At 36.6% G+C, this 20460-nt stretch overlaps 1 protein-coding gene across 1 annotated transcript in view; it reads right to left on the bottom strand.

Moving 5' to 3' along the window:
• Nucleotides 1-20460, bottom strand: part of CDH2 (cadherin 2, type 1, N-cadherin (neuronal)) — a 296341-nt gene that overhangs the window by 70937 nt on the left and 204944 nt on the right. Inside the window, exons 3-6 of the mRNA XM_006895029.1 lie at nt 11587-11813; nt 9683-9829; nt 5654-5809; nt 1038-1182 (exon numbers count right to left, since the gene is read on the bottom strand). Coding sequence (XP_006895091.1) covers nt 1038-1182; nt 5654-5809; nt 9683-9829; nt 11587-11813 — 675 coding nt within the window. The remainder of the gene's footprint in view (nt 1-1037; nt 1183-5653; nt 5810-9682; nt 9830-11586; nt 11814-20460) is intronic.

The raw sequence follows: 20460 nt of genomic DNA, 5'->3' as shown, positions 1-20460 counted from the left end.
ATCTATCTATCTATCTATCATCTATCTGTTGTTGACTGCCTTCGAGTTGAACATGACTCATAGCGACTCTATGAACAAAAGGCCTTTCTATAACTATTGACATTTATCAAAGTTCACAGAGTTTCTGGAGGCATGCTGTTTAAAAAGTAGATGGCATGCTATCTAGAAAGACATACATTTACATATGTTGTACGTACCATAGAGTCTGAATCGGCCTATTAGCTGACCATGCATGGGTATTCAGAGGCAGTTAATTACACGGTAAGAGACTGCTTACTCTTCTCCTAGATATCTATACATCTATATCTATTTTATGTGCTTCTTTGTTTTTGTCCACTAGATCTTCTAAATAGGTCTTCCTGACCATGCCATCCTCCTGGGACAGAAGTCTACAGTGTTTTTTACTACACAGCATCCTCAATGTTGGTCAAATATCACTTTACAATGGTGAGAGGCTTTTGGGAACTGCAGCTCTCAGCCAGGTCACTTTCATTTATACTCCTTTAAAGGATTAGGCCAGCAGAGGCCATCCTGTGAGTAAATACCTAATGCGGTGTGAGGGCAGCGATCAAAGCTGTCACCAAACCTCTTCTCTCTTTCAATTTTGCCCTATTGCTGGGACCTAGGATCACCAAGTATCTTAAAAGTTGTCCAACTGGGCTTCAGCTGCTTTCAAGGACAGTGTGAGGGGCAGGAAAGTCCCTGGTCTTCTCGTGGTCACTTTCTATCCACATAAACTACATCAGGCACAGCAGAATGAAAACATTCAATAGACTCTTTCATACAGTATGAAATACTGTAGTATGCATTGTTTTCAAAGGTGGTAAAAATGACTGTGGGTTCTGAGAGTGATAATTTTCTGTTTTCTCTCTTCAATCACTCCCCCCCCAATTTTCTTCCTTTTCCCCTAAGAGCATTATGAATGAGATAAAACTGAACCTAAGAGGTTCCGAGGATTTCTTTTTTCCCTTATGTAGCAGGGCCAGAACACTCTGCATTTTCTGAAGTTATCTCTAAATGACTGTCTTCAAACTTACCAGGTTTTGACCCCTCTGGTACTGTCCCGTTCCAAACCTGGTGCAAGAATTCTGGTCTATTATCATTCATATCAATAACATTGATGACAATGTCAATGGGATTCTCCACCTGATTTCCATTAATATCCACAGCATGTGCCCTCAACTGCAAAAGTCATTAGAAAACAAAAACACTTAGCAGATTCATGCCATGAAAGAGAAGACACAATAAATAACAACTGTCTAGTGGGAGGAGGTATTATTGAGTAATATTCATTAGAGTATCAGTTTTAAATGTCTCATATTTTTACTTATCAAACTGAACACAGGCTAGCCTTGCTTTACTCAACTATCAAAGTATATTTTGGTAATTTTTAAAAGCTCCAAAGAATGAGCTGAGAAGACAAATATAAAAAATTTACAAATGCCAAAACTAAATGGTTTTTCCAATCAAAAGTTAAATTTGTCCTACTCCTAATAACTAGACTAGGTACACTGGTTAAAAGTCACCACTTACTATTTACTATGTATTATGCTCAGAGCGCGAGGGATTGTGCATCATTGAGGACATTACAACAGGGTGAGGAAGACATTATTCACATTTTAAGATGAGAAAACTGAGCTTTAGAATGACTAAGTAATTACAAAAGTCAACTTCTCTTGAGCTCCAGGGCTCTTTTGCTACACTTGTCCATATGATAAATCTGGAACAATTTAAAATGTGGTATTGACACAGAACAGTCGCAAAGATAAACAGAAGAAAAGAGACGTTAGAGAGAATTAAGTGTAAATGGGGAATTTTGACACAAGGTGGTTCCCAACTATAAAAAGCTACTTATAAACATTAAAAGCATGTAAACAGATAAAATAGTTTTTCCCTTCCTGCTCTCTGTTCTCAGTTTTATGGATGGTCTTGTACAAATCTTATCTTGTTGGGTTTTCTTCTTCTTTCCTTTTATAAAATAAACAATTATTCAGCTACTCTTGGCAGAAAAATGTTCAGAAATTTTCCATCTAGTCCATGGAGGTTGATTCTATTTATTTTTTTAATGGCTGTGTAGTGTTCTATTGAATTGCTCCTTTTGAATGGGAATACTTCATTTTCTCTATGCTTCCAGGAAAGTCTTTCACTTACTATTTACTTCTGATATACACAACTTTGATAAATTATAAAAGCACTAATCTATCTATCTTTTGAGGTAAATTATTATTTAGGTCAATTCCATTACTGCTTTTTCAACATCTATGGAAACTTTTATTTCTTTGATTTACTCTTTAATATATTATAATAAATCAATATCATCCTTAATACTAATCCTTTCTTGACATTCTAGAAAGAATTTTATTTTTATATGAATATCTTTATTTTAATACACAAGCAGGAAATGTCTGGAGATGAAAGAATTGACAAAAAAGTATGACTGTATTTTTTTCTGAGTTTTAATTACAAGATTTCAGACAGCAAAAGTTTACCTAAAAAGGAATATACAGGGTTGGTTGGTTTGTTTTGGTATTATTTTTTTTTAGTCATAAATTGGATTTACAAATTAGTCTGAGACTGGTCAATTGTGTGCTATACTTAACAAATTTCCCTTAGTTATCTTTGGGAAAGATTTGGAAGTTTTATTTATGTTTTACAATAATATATAATGTTTTAGGATTACATGTTTCTTTAAGTATTTTAAAGTAACAGGCTAAGAAAGCAATGAAGCCTTTGAGAGGTGGTACTACCGAGTCATAGTCATTAGAATAACAGTGTTAAATGTCTCATATGCTTACTTATCAATCCGGACCCAGGGGTGCTTTGCCTTACTCACCTATCAAAGTCTATTTTGGTAATTTTTTAAAAACGGCAGTGATTTTAAAAGTGTTGTACATACAGGTCTAGAAAGCTAACATATTTATTAAATGGTAAAATAAGAATCTAGAAATTAAATTAGCATGAGAACAAGTGGAAACCAAAGCTTTTGATGACTAAATGTAGAAAGCAAATCAACGAGAAAATAACTTCCACACACTGTGTTGAGACAACTGGTAAATCATAAAGAAACAGCAAAGTGGGTTGACATTCTTCCTTCCTGTAACTAAGCATAAACTCCACAGAGATGAAGTATTTTAATGGGAGGAAAATTGGCAAATTCGTTAAAAATTGAGAGATCAGCATCTTGGAGTAGAGATGGTCTTATAAACATACCAAAGAAGCTGAGTGCATGATAAAAGTTTTTACAGTGTAGATTCTATGAGCTAGAGTATTGTAAAAAATTGCAAACAAAACTTGGGAGATATGTTCCTATAAAGATTACAAGAAAACCCAATGGGTCAGTGCTGCACAGAGTTGTTTAAACTTACTTGATGGTACCTAAGAATAACATCAGATAAAAAGTTCTTAATTAAGAGTAACAGGTTAGGGTAACAAATTCCAGAGAAAATTCTACATTAAGAGAGATATAGGACTGCTTATCTAAGTTGTAATAATTAAAACATCAGGATTTAGGGATTTTTACAAATGGTTGCTGGTAAGAAGTAAATGATGCCTGGAATTTTTAATGAGTTATAGCATGTAAATCTCACAAAGGAACTAGAAATATATTCTAATACAACCATTCTGAGAATAGTATTACTGGATTTACCAAAACAATCCTAATTTTAAGAATTTACTCTAAGGATATAATGAGGAAATGTACAAAATACATTCAGTGTGACAATTACTTAAATTGGCAAAAAGGATAAAAAAGCTGAAAATTTACACAAAACCTAACAGAGGAAATAAGTTACATAGAATCACACTACATCCATTCAACAGAATAATTTGGAACCATTAAAACAAAAACCAAAAAACTAGTAACAGAGAATGATTCTAATCTCAAAGAATGTATTTATGTAGCTATGGACAGAGAACAACATTATCAAAATGTGTGTGTGTGTGAATTTACTATTATTTATCAGGATTAAACATTATTTTGCATTCTTAATAATATCCTCCTATATTATTTGAAAAATTCTTTAATGTGCACATATTACTTTCTAAAAAAAAGAGAAATTTTCTTAAAAGTTGACACTGTTCATGAAGAAATGATAGAAGAAATAAAGATCTATTTAGGTTACTATATTAACTAGAAAAAATGTAGTTAAAATTTTAAGAAAAATTCGGAACAATGGCTAGTAAATAACACATCTTAAATGTCTTCTCGGATATATACTTGTAATTTTTTTTTAAATTCTTAAGCTTAAAATAATCACTATGGCCTTCTTTTAAAAGCGGGGAGAAGGGTGCAACAATGAATGAATGGAATTCCAAAATCTCTGTAGATGTTCATTGAAATGAAAAATAAACAACCTAAATTTAAAAAAAAAAACCACAATGGGAATGAATAATATTGTAATACATAATCTATACAAGTTTTGTAAGCAAGCTAATAAAAAAAGAATAAAATATATTTAAAAAAAAAAGTGGGGAAATCGGGAGTGTGGCCTAGCAGCAAGAAGCCACACTGCAATCCTGAAGGTGTGCAGTTTGAATCTACCAGACACTCTGCTGGAGAAAGAGGGACAATCTCCTCTTGTGTCAGTTGGATCCATTTCGACGATACACAACAAGAAAAAAATGGGAAAAGAGAGAAAAAGAAAAAAATTTAAAAAACCCTGGAAAAATCTAATTTGCATTCATATTGTTGTAACTCTTGAGGACTATGGAGGCGGAGCCGACCCGTAGCTGACCCTCCAGCAGGTTTTCAGTTAATCACACAGGAGGAGACTGCCCATCCTTCTCCCGCAGAGCAGCTGGTGGCCTTGAACTGTGTGCCTTTAGGATTACAGTGCATTTTCTTACTACATATTATTAAATATGGACATATTACTAATACACAAAAATGTGCTCTAAATCATTAAGAAAAATTAATAAAAGGTGAAGGACACAAAGTAAAAACAAATGTAATAAAAACAATGAATATAAATAAAGACTGGTCCAACTGGGAAATATTAAAACGAAATCATGATTTCGTAGTGTTCTAGGGAACAGGTAAGCCTCAGCTTTTGGCAGGAATAACAAAACCAGGTAATATTCAAGAGGGAATATGGATCGTGAGTAAAAAATAATATTCGTTTCTGTCCAGTATTCTACTTAAAAGTAGTTATCATGCCTAATGGAACTGAAATACTGCAGAAAGCGTAAGTGGCAATTACCAAACTATTAACAAAACTGCAGCACAGACATTGAATGGAACTCTACGCAGCTGTTAAAAAGGCTTTGATTGCTGTATACTTCATACCAAACCAGTCTACCCATTCATAAAAATCTGTTGCCTTATGTTCTTACTGATAAAGCTGAAGGAAAGTATAAAAATGTAAGAGGTAATGGAATTCCAGCACGTTTTACTTTATTCTTTGTGGGGTTTTGTTGTTGTTATTGGATTGTTTCAGCATTCTGTGGTTTTTACCATGAACATCCACCAACTATACAAAGAACAATATTAAACAACTAAAACAACAATATTAAAGTAAGTAATGAAAAGGTGCACCCACATTTCTGGTGTTAATAATCTTAGTATCAAAACTTTATGATAAGAAGCAAATATGAAGTTGCTCAACATTGAGAAGAGTATATAATATAGAAAATTATCAGCTGATGGAAATCTTACATGAAACCTGGCTATCTGCTCACGGTCCAGCGGCTTGGTCACTGACAGCTGACCTGAGATGGGGTTGATAATGAAGATTCCTGTCGGAGGCTGATCCGCGCCTGGCCCAGTGACACTGTACCGCAGTGAAAGGTTTTTATCTCTATCAGACCTGATCTGAGGATCAAGAAGACAATAGCATTAGACCAAGGAGAGGCTAAGTGAGCTCATTATCAGAGGCAGGTCATACACTGTTCATGTCTTTCTCCATCACAAACCTGCAGCATCTCGCCCCAGAGCACAGACACACCAAGGAACCGCTCAGAGCGCCTGTTCCTTGTCTTTGCTTCTGTGTGACAGGTCTCAAAGAGAGCTGTCATCTTTCCCGAGAGAGACCAGGACAACATTACCATCTAAAAGCACTCAGGAAGAGGAGTGCACAAAGTAAAAACGAAAGAACGTCAGTCTTTTTAAAAGCATCACATGAGATTCTGGTAATGTCTAGGTTAGAATATTTAACACAGTGCCAGATATCTCACTTAATTAAAGCAAAAGAGGTTACTCTTCTATACAAGTTATGATAGCAGTTGTTTGACAATACTGGGAAATGTACTCGTAGGAGAATCGTCATATTGTAGTTGAACCTGGAAGTTAAGTTTCTGTATTCGCTGTGTATACTAACATTATAAAGAAGACTGAAGAGGTATGGAGACAAGACACATCCGTGACACACTTCTTTCCTGATTTTGAACCATGCAGTATTTTCTTCCTCTGTTCTGACAACTGCATTCGGGTCCAAGGATAGGTTTTGCATGAGCACAATAGGCACACTCAAGTGTCTGGGATTCTTATTCTACTCAAGGTCAGCCACAATTTGTTGTGATCCACACATCAAATGCCTTTGTGTAATAAATGAAACACAGAAAGACATTCTTCTTGTATTCTCTGCTGGCAAACAAGATCCATCTGACATTGACAATTATGGCCGTAGTGCCATGGCCCAGCTTGTGTATCTGCCACCTCTCCGCTGATGTACTATTCTAGTCCTTTTTGGATAATCTTCAGCAAGTTTTGCTTGCTGCTATACTAGTGATAATTGTTTGATAATTTCCGACACACTATCTCATCACCCTTTTCTGCAATGGGAAAAATATGGATCTCTTCCAATCAGCTGGGCACCTAGCTGTCCTACAGATTTCTTGGCACAACTTGGTGAGCACATCCAGGGCAGCATCTGTTTGCTAAAATATATCAATTGGTATTTGATAAATTCCTAGGGTCTTGTTTTATGCCAATTCCTTCAAAGCAGCTTGAACTTCCTCCTTCATCATCATTGCCTCTTGGTCACGTGTTTTACGAAATTATTCTGTCAGCCAGCTCTTTTTGGTACGGTGAACTCCTTCCATCTTCTTCTGATGTATCCTGGATCATTCAATAGTCTTGCTATAGCACTGCAACTAGAGGCTTAACTTGTTCTTTAGTTCCTTCAACTTAAGAAGTGCTGAATTTGTCCCTTTTGATTCTCTGACTCCAGCTTTTTGCACATTTCATAATACTATTTAGGCTGTGTCTTCTCAAACTGCCCTTTGAAAACTTCTGTTCATGAGTGTCCAAAGCTTCAAACATGTTACTGAGATAGTTTTTAAATTCAGGTGGGATAGAATCAAGATCAAATTTTTGTTCTTGTGGATTTAATTTTCTTTGTTCAGGAGGCTAGTCTTTATGAGGAGGAATGTGGCATCAGAAATGGAGGGAGACTCATCAACAACTTGCAGTACACAAATGACACCACCTTGCTTGCTGAGGACCTGAAGGATCTATTGTAGAAGGTCAAGGACCGCAGTCTTCTATATGAATTAATGCTCAACATGGAAAAAACAAAGATTCTCACCACTGGGCCAACTGATAGCACCAAGACAGACAGAAAATGGACTGAGATTGTTAACAATTTCAGCTTGTTTAGCTCCACGATTAACACTCTTGGAACCAGCAGACAGGAAATCAAAAGACTAACTGGATTATCAAAATCATGTGAGGGACCTCTCCAGAGTGTTCAAGTGCAAAGATCTCAGTTACAGACCAAGGTGCACCTGATCTAGGCCATGGTCTTCACAATTACTTGCTATGCATTAGAGAACTGGACAACGAATAAGGATAAAAGAATTATTAATGCCTTTGTGTTGTAGTGCTGGAGGAGAGTACTGAATATACCATGGACTGCCAACAGAACAAATAGGTCTGTCCCGAAGAGAGTGAAACTAAGTTGTTTCTTGGAGGTAAGGATTTTGAAGCTCTGTATCATCTACTCTGGGGATGCTGCCAAGAGGGACCAGTCCTTGGAGAAGGACATCATGCTTGGAAGGGTGGAGGAGCAACAGCAGGAGAGGAAGACCCCGGATGGGATGGATTGACACAGTGACCGGGTTTATATGGCAACTGTGTCACAGACAGTGAGACTGGCTCAGGACAGGACAAAGTTCAGAGCTGTTGCACAGAGGGTTACTATGAGGTGACTTCATGGCACATAACAACATTACACACGTAAACTAATGCCCTTTCAATCATTTTAATGTGATACTAGTTACAAAAAAAATTCTTTAGTAGTAACAAAGAGTGCAAATAATCATTTAATTAAAATATCTTTTTAATAGTTATAGCCAGGATAACTCACTGCATTCTCCTCTACATCCAACTACTTTCAAAAATTTAAGTGCCCATACCAGTAGTTCCAGAAGGTATCCCAGGCTACAAAAAAGAATGGAAGAGGGAGGGATGGCACAGAGCGAACTAAGTGGAAGTGATAATAGGAGATTTTGTGCATTGGATAAATGCATTTCATCCAATAACATATTTTAGTTTTATTTTTAATTTATACAAAACCCCTTTTCCTTCCTCATTCTCCATTATTATGGAGAAAAGGAGAAAGTAGTTTTGGGTGATTTATGGCATTCATCATTAAATTAAAGTATAATACTCATTAGAAAAGACTCCAAATACAAATAAGTGATTTATTAAAAGAAAACTTTCTGTAAGTGTGTGGTATAATACTGAATTAATTATCCTCAGAAACATTTGCAGCTTAAAAATAAATAGGTATACAATGACTTTGTCTTATTTTTCTTTGGTAATAAATAAAGAGCTGTTAATTTACCTAAAACCACTGAAATAACAGGATTTTTACCCCTTTCTACACCTATGATATGAATTTAAACCTTGCACTTGAGTTTGAAGTACTTCATGTTTCAAGTTTAAGAGCCTGTTTTTGCAATTCCCCAGAGATTCTATTAATAATATCAGAATTAATTTATATTTTTCTTCTTTAAACTTTGAAATACACTTGTTGCTGGCATTTTTAGCAACACTCTGCCATTTATTTTATTTTTCTGTCCTGCAAGTTGTCCATAAAGAGTACAGAATATAATGTAAATTCTAGCTTTAAAACAGGAAGCGTCTTCGGCATGAGTGTTTGTGGGGAGAGGGGTTCCATAGAGATGTGAATGCATATGCTGGAGCCAGGTCTGTGTTTTACACACTGACTAAGCAAGAACTTCACCAAGAAATAACTGCCCAGATTATTAAGAAGAAAGTTTTGTCTAATGTTGCACTAATTCCATTTCTATAAAAAACAACTTTTCTAGAATACCCACACACACACCACACACTAAGAAGAGCTAATACTTGGAAAAAGACATCATGGTGGGAAACGGAGAGAGTCAGAGAATAAAAGGAAAAGCCTCAAGGACATGAACTGGCCCAGTGACTGTAAAAATATGCTCGAGTATGCCAGAGACTGTGAAGACAGCACAGAATAGGACGAGGTTCGGATAAGGTGTTCACAGTGTCGCTATGGGTTGTAGTTGGCATAATGGAGCGAAAATTAATGGAATGTTAAGGTGGCACACAACAAGAACTATGTGTGTGTTTATAAAATAAACTTTTATTGAACAAATTACACACACACACACACACACACACACACACACACACACACACACATATATATATATATTTGGCACAATCCATGGAGACAACTAAAATTATGCTACCTACCCGGACAAGCTCTTGAGGAAAGGGTCCTCGGGAGTTTTCTGGAAGATTGATTGGAGGGATAACCCAGTCTCTCTTCTGCCTTTGAAGGTAGCCATTGTGCTTACTTATTTGTCTTGGGAACAGTATCTCTTCAATTTCCTGTGATCCCTTTGCATTAAAATACAACAGGTCTCTGGTGAGTATTAGGAGAAAGAGTTTTCTGCACCTTTATCAGTATTAATGGATGCCAGACCATGCAGCAATCAGTGTTCATTATAAACAAGAAAACACATCTAGAGCCCTTTACTTATCCCTACATTAAAGCTAGGGGGGGTAAAAAACCCTATACCATTTTTGGGTTGTGCTGCTCATTGAATAAAGACATTTTAAACTATTCATTAGTGGCTTAACAGTATAAACAATCTGCAGTTTGCATAAACCATCTAGGTAGCAGTTAATACTGAGCAACATTTAATCGTCCCCTTTCTCATTCATTTAAACCACAGTTCAGGTAATGTGCTACTGTACATTAAATTTAGATCTCAATGTGTTAAAATATGATTTGAATTCCAAGGGAAGTTTAATACATACTGGTAAGGAATGTCTCAAATATTTATGACCCTATTAAATCCCACAGAATTAATGCTGTAATTATTCTAAACCTGTGTCAGCCATGATGGATGCGGTAGATGACCCACTTTGCACACTGGGTATTAATCTCCTCTACATGTCAACATTTTCTTCTGTTTCTTCCTCTATCTGTAGACATTTCAGCTATTAGCCCCTGCTGCTTCACTGAAAACAGTCAAGCTAGCTTGGCGGAACACATCAGATCAACAACAGCAACTTCTTTTCACACCTTAGTTACTCAGTTCTCACTTTATATTAACCAAATGGTATGAGTCCTCCTTAACAGTTAATAAAGCGGCAAATTAAAGTTTACCTTAAGAAATTCTAATACTGGCATAAGAAAAACAGGATATTTTTTAAAATATTTATTCATATATGGTATGTATAAATAAGAGACATTCAACATCAAAGATTATTATATCTTTATATATCTTAGTATAATAAACATCCATATAATAAATCTAATCTAATATATATTATTATATATAATAAACAGTCATAGTTCATAAACTCATGAATTTCGGAATACATGGGTTGTTTTTTTTAATTAACTGAAGAACTGGGTTAAAATTGTGTTATAAATAAATATAGTGTTATAGTTTGCTATTATTACAATATATTCTTATTTATATTTATTACTTATATATAAATATATAAGTGAATAGTGTTATAATTTTACCACGTAGTTAAAGCAATCCAAGTAACTGTTCAATAAATGCTTGGCAAACGGAATAAAGCTATACTCTGTTAGAAATATATCTTATTTGTTTTCTCTTGGCACATGGCAGCTTTGGAAAGAGGGAGCATATAATTTCTAACAGTCATGTCAGTAGTATTAGTGTATATAATTCACACTCTACAACTTAATTTTTAAAGGACAAGACAAAACTCAATATTTTTAGCCAGAAATGCTTTCCTATTAGAGCTTCAAATTTGTACTTCCCATCTAATAAATTTGACTGATGGCATCTTGCAACAAATTGTTTATTTTGTGGTTATATTTTACAGCTCGTAAAGCTCTGATGGAATTTAAAACCTAAGAAAACAACTCCTTCTAATTAAAATTAAGTTCTAAATCTCAAAGTACAGAAAAACATTTCAAGTACAAATTTTGGCTGCTTAAAATATATTTCCTTTAAGTACGCTGTAAGATTAAAAACGTAACAGAACGTAATTGAAGTGACTGGGGCTGATAAAAATTCAAATGTTTGTCATCCATTGATGTGAAATAGAGCACACGACCTTTTCAGTTCAAACTGCATACTGTCAGCTCCGAAGGGATTTTAATACTTTACCTTTACTGATTCCTCAGTTAATGTTGGCTTGAGACTGAGTTTTACTGCCACTTGCCACTTTTCCTGTGTTTCTTTGTCTTGGGCGTATATAAGGAACTTGGCCTGCTCAGAAGTAAGCGGAAAGCTTCTTACTGCGTATACCAAGCCATCCTCATCCACCTGAAAGTCCTCTGGTTCGCTGCTTTCATAATGGACTTTCCTCTTTCCATTGCAGTTGCTAAACTTCACTGTAAAAGAGAAGACATAATAAGTCAACACTCTAAGGTAAAACCAACTCACATCTAAGCACATTATTTAGTTAAAAGTTAAAAGATGGAATTTATTCTTCATTTAGTGTGATATTTACTGGTTCAGAGGAACCAAATTAACTGATAAATCACTTTTCAAAGAAATGCATCAGAATGTTAAGCTTTCTCAAAAAATTGCAAATAGAAATACCATATGACCCAGCAATGCCACTACTGGAAATTTACTCTAAAGAAACCATAACTGCCACCCAAACAGATATATGTTCACCCATGTTTATTGCAGCTTTGTTCGCAACAGCAAAGAGCTAGAAACAATCCAAGTGCCCATTAGCAAACTAATGGACAGAGAAACTCTGGTATATTCACACAATGGAATACTATTCAGCAGTGAAAAAGAAGGAACTCATGAAATATTATGCAAAATGCGTGACCCTGGAGGACATTATGCTGAGTGAAATATCTCAGTCACAAAAGGACAAACATTGCATAGAGCCACTGTTGTAAAACAGGACTAACACTGGGGTTGAGGAAGACAAAGAAGGAGGGGAGGAATGATGTATACTGCATTGAAACAGATGAGGGAGAGAACTTCTTAAAAGGAATATATGATTGGGTATTATTGTTATGACAGGAGTCTAGAATGAAGGCTGCACCGTGGAGTGGACTTGGGGGGAGGGACTGCATAATGATGAAAGAGTTTTTCTTTTACTTTTCAAGGAGAAGAGTGAATTGGGAGGGAGGGCTGGGCAGGGGGAAAGTGCAACATGAATGACTAGAAACCCTAAGTCTCTGTAAACTTCCACTGAAAATTAATTTAAAAAAAAGAATGTTCCTTAGAACTGGGGAAGGCAAGAATTAGGCTTGCTTACTTTGGACATATCAGTAGAAAGATGACTCTCTAGGAAAGGACATCATATTTGATTATGGAGAGGATTAGAGAAAATTAGAGACGTCTCGATGAGGTGGACTAATGTGGCTGTACACAAGTGGATGGTTAGACTCAAACATACCAATGATTGTTAGGGACACAGGACCCTTCACTGTTTCCTTCTGTGATATACAATGTCACTATGAATCAGAATTCATACAGTGCCAACTAACAACAGTATGAAGCACAAAACTAAGTAATATGAAATACTGGTTTTAATTTGATGTTATTAAGAGGATTCTCACATTCCAGAATAGTAGACCGTAGTTTCAGGTGTTTTCCAGCACCTCTTGTTCCAGTCTCCCCTTTCTTTAGGGGATTGTTCTGGCTACTGGACACCTTGTCTAACTGTATTTCACATTCATTTGTTTCACTATGTGAGTTATGAACAGAAAGAGGGTCAGTAAAAAGAGAAGAACCCTTAATCTGGTGGATTGACTCAGTGGGTGCAACAATGGTCTTCATGAGACACAGCACCCATTGGAAGGCTACAACGGAACCAGCAGCACTACTCTCTGTGGTGTTTTTTTTTTATAATTTTTATTAATTTTAGTGAAACATTTACAGAGATTTTGGATTTCCATTCATTCTTTGATGCACTCTTCTCCCTGCCCACCCCTCCCCTTCTCTCTGTTTTATACACAAAGATCCTTTGCTGGAACGGGCTCAATGCAACCTAACAACACACTGAGATTTTCACTGCTTCCACTCCACGACCAATTCTATACCTTAGAGATTCTGCTCCAACATCAGTGAATGGAAAAGAAAATTCCCTTGATCTCATCTTTAAACAACACATCGTGACTGCATGTTCGGTCAATTTCAGACTGCAAGATTTAGTAAAAATCCTCAATTTATTATGGTCATAACAAGAGTCCAGGATGAAGGCTGCATAGTGGAATGTACTGGTGGAGGGAGGGAGTGTATACCAATGAAGGAATTTTTCTTTTACTTTTCAAAAAGAGCGAACTGGGGGGAGGGATGAACAGGAGAAAAATGCAATAATGAATGAATGGAAATCCAAAGTCTCTGTACACGTTCATTAAAATTAAAAATGAAAAAATTAAAATAAAAAATTCTCAATTTAATCCTCTTTGGCTCTAGAGATAGGGGTGTATATTTGAGTAACAGTCATGGTAACGGGTCTTCCTTGTATGCATATGGTTATTGTCTTATCACTCACAACATTGTATTTCAGGATAGAACTTGAAATTGACTTTTTTACTATGAACACCATATCATTCTTCTGTTTTTTTCATTCCCTGCATTGTGTACCATATGATTATCTGAAAGTGGCCAGAGCGGATCCATCTTATCTAACTAATACCTAATGTGTCAATGTTTATTCAGTCTATTTCATTTTTAACAATTTCCAGTCTTCTAACATTCAAGCTACGTAAAGTCCATATTCCAATTATTATTTGATGTCATAAGGGTTACCCATGGTGCGGGGATTTTAATATAGTTCCCAGATTAACAAAGACTAGGAAGCATGATTTGCCATCCACTTCTTAAATAGCAAGGCTTTGAAAACCCTACAAACACTAGAGGAACGAGGATAGTTATAGCGGTGTAGTGGTAGAGCCCAGACTCAAAGTCAGCTGAAATGAGGAAAACCAATGACAAACATCTAGTCCTCATATTTCTTATAATAAGTCTATGCTCTGGCAATTTTATCAATTATACATTTTCAAACATGTGTCTCTAAGGCATAGCTCCAAAAAATTTAACTAAAAATGTTTTACTTTTGCAAAACAAATTAAAAATTTTAGTAATTTAACAGCCTAGTGTTTAAAAAGCTGCAAACTCAAAGGCAAGCAGTTCAAATCCACCAGCTGATCTGTAGGAGAAGAATGGATAATCTCCCTGTGAGGGATATACTGCCTGTGAAAACCCACCAGAGGGTCAGCTATGCATTAATTCCTCCTCTAGGATACACAAAAATTTAGATTCAAAAAAGTTTCCTTTCATGAGCAAATTAGAAGTAATATGGATTTTGATATTATTACATGAGACACATACATCCCAAGCAGATTTTGTTGACAGAGTCGGTAAGGTGAGGCCTTCGTCTTCAGACTTACACACAGGTTCCCGCAAAGTATTACATGCACAACAACTGGGTAGTATCATTTTAAGAAAGAGATATTTGTCCCATAAATCATGAAAGGGTCAAAGATAACGTTAATCACAGTTTATGTCTCAGCAAGTAATAAAGATTAAATTATATACTCATGAATACACAGCTACACTAATTTAAACAAAATGAAATCCTCTCTGATAAAAGTTCAGCGATGTCTAGAGTCTATAAGGAGTTGTGCTGCTAACACAAAGTTTATGCATCTGCAGTGGTTTGAATCCACCACTGGTTAAGGGAGAAAGGTGAGCATTCCCCTCTTGTGTGATTTATGGCCTCAGAAACCTGATGGGGCGTCACGATGAGTTGGAATTGAGTCAACAGGTAATAAATTGAGTATCTGAATGAAGACTATTTATTTTTGTAACGGAGACATACACACCTAGGTGCTTGGCCTAAAGAGAGGTTTGGCTCCATTTTTGTGGTTCATTCTGAGGTACCTCTCAAAACTCAGCCACCCAGGGTGCCTCAAGGATGCTTGCAGGCTTCCTTCCCTCCTTCTGTGTCTCCAGAGCACACAACCAGGAAGTGCACTTAGTCAAAGAGTTCCCAAAATATCCACAAAGGAACGGGATGACTGACGCACATTTTATGATTAACAAAACAATTTTTAAGGGAGGCTAAAATTTTCTAGTAAGTGCTAAAACACTGTAAATTAACACAGAATCAGAATATTTGCCTGTAAATGCCTGAAGGCTCTGTGCTTACTTTGAAATTTTCCTCTCTTGGGAGCGCATGAATGAATCCTGACTGATGGATGCCCGATCTGGACTGTCCTAGGCCTTCAATAAAACTGACCCAAGTCTGTGATTTCACATTTTGAAAAGCGTCCTCATTCTTCTTTGAGGTAAACTTCTATAGGCAGACCATATAAAAGCATCAAGACCAGGAAATGATCTCCTAGACTTCTAACTATCGGACACCACGTTCTGATCACAATTGCACAGGATGAATTTTGGAGTATACTTATTAGGAACGTATTAAAAAGAAAATGACTACAATCTTTGCACTTCTCAAGAATCCATGAAAATCTTTGGGAAAAAACCGTTCAACACTCCATATATGGCCCGATGACAGCTCTCTTGCTTTTATAAAGATAAATTCACTGAATCATATGCAACTTATCATTCACGCTTATTTCCACTGCCCTGAGTTGATTCTGAGTAACAGCAACTCTAGAACACAGAGTAGAAGAGAAATCGAAAAACCAAGTTCAACACAGTGGTGTAAAATGTATATTGCCAATATGTTTTGAAAAAGTGGGGACACATAGGTTTGGGTGGACAGGTAATGGTTTGCTTGGGAAAAGATACAAAAGAAAAACAGTGTTTGCCTTTGGGGATAAAAACTGGGAAACTAGGTTCCTGAACCCTGGAATGAAACAGCTCTTGTTTGAGTTTCTTAAAATGTGTCATTAAGTATGTATTTTTCAATTAAAAAATATTTTTAACAATTAATCACTACTCACTAAAGCATGATTCATAATAGCCACAAAGTATAAACAACCCAGCATTTAACAATAGATGAATGGTTAAATAAAATTTGAGAGATACAAATATAGGTGATATAGATATATAGTGAAATATTATTCAGTCATAAAAAGAAATGAAGCCCAGATATGTGCTCTAAAGTGGAAAAATCTGTCAGTCATAAAAGGACAAATAAAACACAAAGTAGAAATGTTCTGTAGGGTCCTTCTTCCTGTTTTCTTTACAGACGTAGAGCACCAGGTCTTTTCTTCACAGAGCCACTTGACAGGTTAGAACTACAAATCTTTCTGACAGCAGCTAAGTACTTAAGTACTGCACCAAAAGGGATCCTTTTATTTCTCTCATCCTCTGGTGTCAAGCTGGTTCTGATTCATAGTCACCCACCATTGCTTTTCTGAGGCTGTAAATCTTTATAGGAAGAATCTATTCATCTTTCTCTGACAGAATGGCTGGTAAATTGAAACCACCAAATTTGGGGGCTCTCTGACATGTTATACACTTTGCCACCCTTCATTGTTGCTGTTAGATGAGTTCTGATCGACAACTCATTGCTTCCCCATGTATCACTGATCTTAACCTTGGCCAGTCCTGCACCATCCTCGTGATATCCAAAGTGCTCCACTTTACTGTGTCGATCTGTCTTGTCGAGTGAGGGCCTTCTTCTCTCTCTCTCTTATCCTTATCTACCTTTCCCAGAATGATGTATTTTAAATAGATTAGACTCTATTAACGTGTTCAAAATATGTGAGACAAAGTTTCACTGTTCTTGCCTTGAAGAGACACCCTGGCTGCATAAACATTGCATTAACAGTTACTATAAAATTCTAGATACAAATACTTTAACTGAATATATTATTTTCTACATGATCACCAATATCTTCTTGTATCTTTCTAACATTTCAAAATTAAATTAAAAGTTGTTTCTTAAACTACATTATAATAAATCAAAATATTTCTCTTGTAAGTAGAAGAATCTAAAAGAAGATTATTTTGTTTATGCCTTCTTTGCATCAATTTAGAATCTAAAAACTAGAATCTCTTCTGGAGCGTAAGCATCTACCCCTTACCTTTATTAAATAAGGACAACAAAATGAAAAGAAAAACCTTTTTTTGAACCCTACTGAGACAGCATCATGAGAGATATTAATATTTTTAAAAAACAGTTATTGTTAGAAAGTACCTTTTTTGGGTCACAAAATGAATCAACCACACATGAAAATAAAGAATCTCAATCAGAAAACCATGTTTGTGTCTATGGTTGTTTTGTTTTTTCTGTTTGTTTGTTTTTTTGTGTGTGTGTCTATGGTTTTTGTTAGTGTTACCACTGTAGCAGTAATTCTGACTCATTGAGACGTAGGGTGCTACCATTTCTCCCTGGCTGTTTATCACTGGGCTTCAGGTGGTCAGGTTACCACTGCTATTTTAAATCTCCTTTTGGAATTTCCCCACCACATTAATTTTTTCATCTCTTTCTCTAACCTGTATATATGACATGTAATTTTTTTTTTTTTTGCATTGCTTAGAATGGTCTCCTAGTTCTCAGTCCACTGGCTGTCTCTGGTTTTGCTTCATTCAGTTTCTAAGCCACACTCTGCCCAGCCAGGCAGAGTCCATCATCTTCCTCCCACAGCACTGCTGTGCACATTGCTAACTCTCCATCTTGTCTGAACTCTCTCCTAATCTTGATACCACATTTAATGAGCCAAGTCCTAGGTCAGGACCCTCAAAGACTTGCTGAGTCCTCTTCATAAGATGCTGGTCTACACTCTCTTCTGGGATAATCTCTAAGTTATTTATTTTTATTTGCAATTTTTTTCATTTCTTGTTTACTTCAGACATATTAGTGAGTGTTGGCCATGCACTGGTCATAGTATGTGAGTGTTAACTAAAATGTCAGTGGTTCAAACTCTGAAAGATTTACAGTCTTGGAAGCCCTATGGAACAGTTCTTATCTGCCTTATAGAACTCTGACAAACTGGACCTGACTCAGCAGTGGGTCTGAGTCTTAATCACGTACAGTATCCGTCTGCTTCTACTAGTAGTTTCATTTGCATTCACATGGCTAAGTTTTGTCCCTAAGCCAATCCCGTAAGTTCATTTTCATGTCTTGACATTTTTGGTCGTTATGATTCCCCTGACACTTAGTGGTGTTGTTTTTAGCTACCATGGAGTGTGCCAACTCATGAAGACACCATTCGTAATAGAAGCAATGCTCTCCAATTCTGTGTCCTCCTCCATTTGGACCAGTCAGACAATTGTGATCCACAGGGTTTTCCACAGGCTGATTTTTCAGAAACAAATCACCAGGCTTCTCTTTCTGGGCATGAGTAGGGACCGTAAGTGAAAACTTTATCAGACCCAATATTGTTTGATATCATGTTGGACAATGAGCCCTCAGGTTGGAAGACACTGTCAACACACTTGATTATATCAGTGGACTCCAAAGATGAACAAACAAGAAGAATAAGCACAAAAAGAGAGCATGACTAGGTAAAGTTTTGTTCTGTTTTACACTGAATTGCCATAAGGTCGAAGGAAATCAATGCCAACCAACAATAAACACTCATGAAATATTTGTGCAACAATGTGATGAGTAACATCCCATAAATTTCCAATAAACTAGAAAATAAGACTAGAAACGAAAAAGTATGCACAACACTAAGCAACAAACACAGGAGACTTCCAAGGTACAAAACATTCATTTCGCATAACGTTGCTCCCGGGAATCATGGTTCATATTTATTTAGTTTAGTGAGTAGTACCTGGAGACTTAAGAGTTTGTGAGTTGCAACAACATGAGATGCAACTACCGGTAGTGGAAGAAGAAGTAGTAGTAATAATAGTAGTCGTCGTAGTAAGTAGGAGAGGAGGAAGAGGAGGAGGAGAAGGAGGAAGAGGAAGAGGAAGAGGAAGAAGAGGAGGAGGAGGAGGAGGAGGAGGAGGAGGAGGTAACATAACACTCAGAGAATAAATAAGTCTCCTTGAACCATGATCTCATCTTCCATGATACTAGATGCTACCTACCTACAATTATTAGTATTCTGATTGTTGTTGTTGTTAAGTGCCGTAGAGTCGCAGGTGACTCATAGCGACCCTATGAAGGAGAGTCCTTAACTCTTGGGTGTCTGTCGTCCTCTCTCCAGGAGCATAGGGTTTCCGGAGGCAAGCTATTATGGAAGTGAATGCCACTCCTCCTTCCACACTTGTTTTAATCGGGGAGCTCCACTCCACTCTCAGTCCACATTTGGTAACCAACCATTAACACATTTGACACATCCGTGTCACAGTGTTCAGCCTCACAGCAACCACAAGTGACCGCGGGACGGCAACTTGTACACCAGGGCTATACGACCTAGAGGAATGTCTGAACAAAAACAATGAAAGACAGACCCGAGGGCCGCGGATTGAAAGTCACCCACGTTCGGCTTGGTAGCGTCGCTTTCTGTCCACTGGGCCAGCTGATCTCTCTTTCTCTCTATGTTGATGTTATTGTTACTATTCTGATTAGGAGTTGCAATTGATATTTTTGGATAAATGGGAGAGAAATGTGGAACAGAACTCAGGAAGTAGTACTGGAGTAATGGTATTTTAATAAGTAATACTGTTCCAAACTGGAATAGTAGGGACCAGAGGATTCCCGGGACCAATGCCTTGAGATTAAGGTGCACAGCTGGAGTAGCTATAGCCATTTAAAATGAGGTGAGAGAGCATACATCACAGAATATGTGGTCATTAGAGCTAAGTTTACAAAGAATATTAAAGCATGAAAAATGTTCAATTGACAAAAAGTATTTAAAACCTTAAAATAATCTCCATTATTTAAATAAATTGGTAAGCATGTATAAAATAAAAAATGGGGTAAGAGCTGAAGGGAGTTCAGATAAAGAAATTCCTTTGATTTCACCTGACGGCATGCATAGGAATCAGATCGATTACATCTGTGGAAAAAAACCGCTGGAGAAGCTCAATATCAGCTGTGAAAACTAGGCCAGGAGCTGATTGTGCAACAGACCACCAACTACTCATATGCAAGTTCAAGCTGAAGCTGAGGAAAATTAAACTGAATCCACAGGA

Source organism: Elephantulus edwardii, unplaced genomic scaffold (genome assembly GCF_000299155.1).
Source record: "Elephantulus edwardii isolate Elephantulus edwardi_28Jun2011 unplaced genomic scaffold, EleEdw1.0 scaffold00155, whole genome shotgun sequence".
In the NCBI taxonomy this organism is placed as follows: Eukaryota; Metazoa; Chordata; class Mammalia; order Macroscelidea; family Macroscelididae; genus Elephantulus; species Elephantulus edwardii.
Note: the sequence above shows the minus strand (reverse complement) of the source record. Positions and strands in the feature narration are given on the sequence as shown.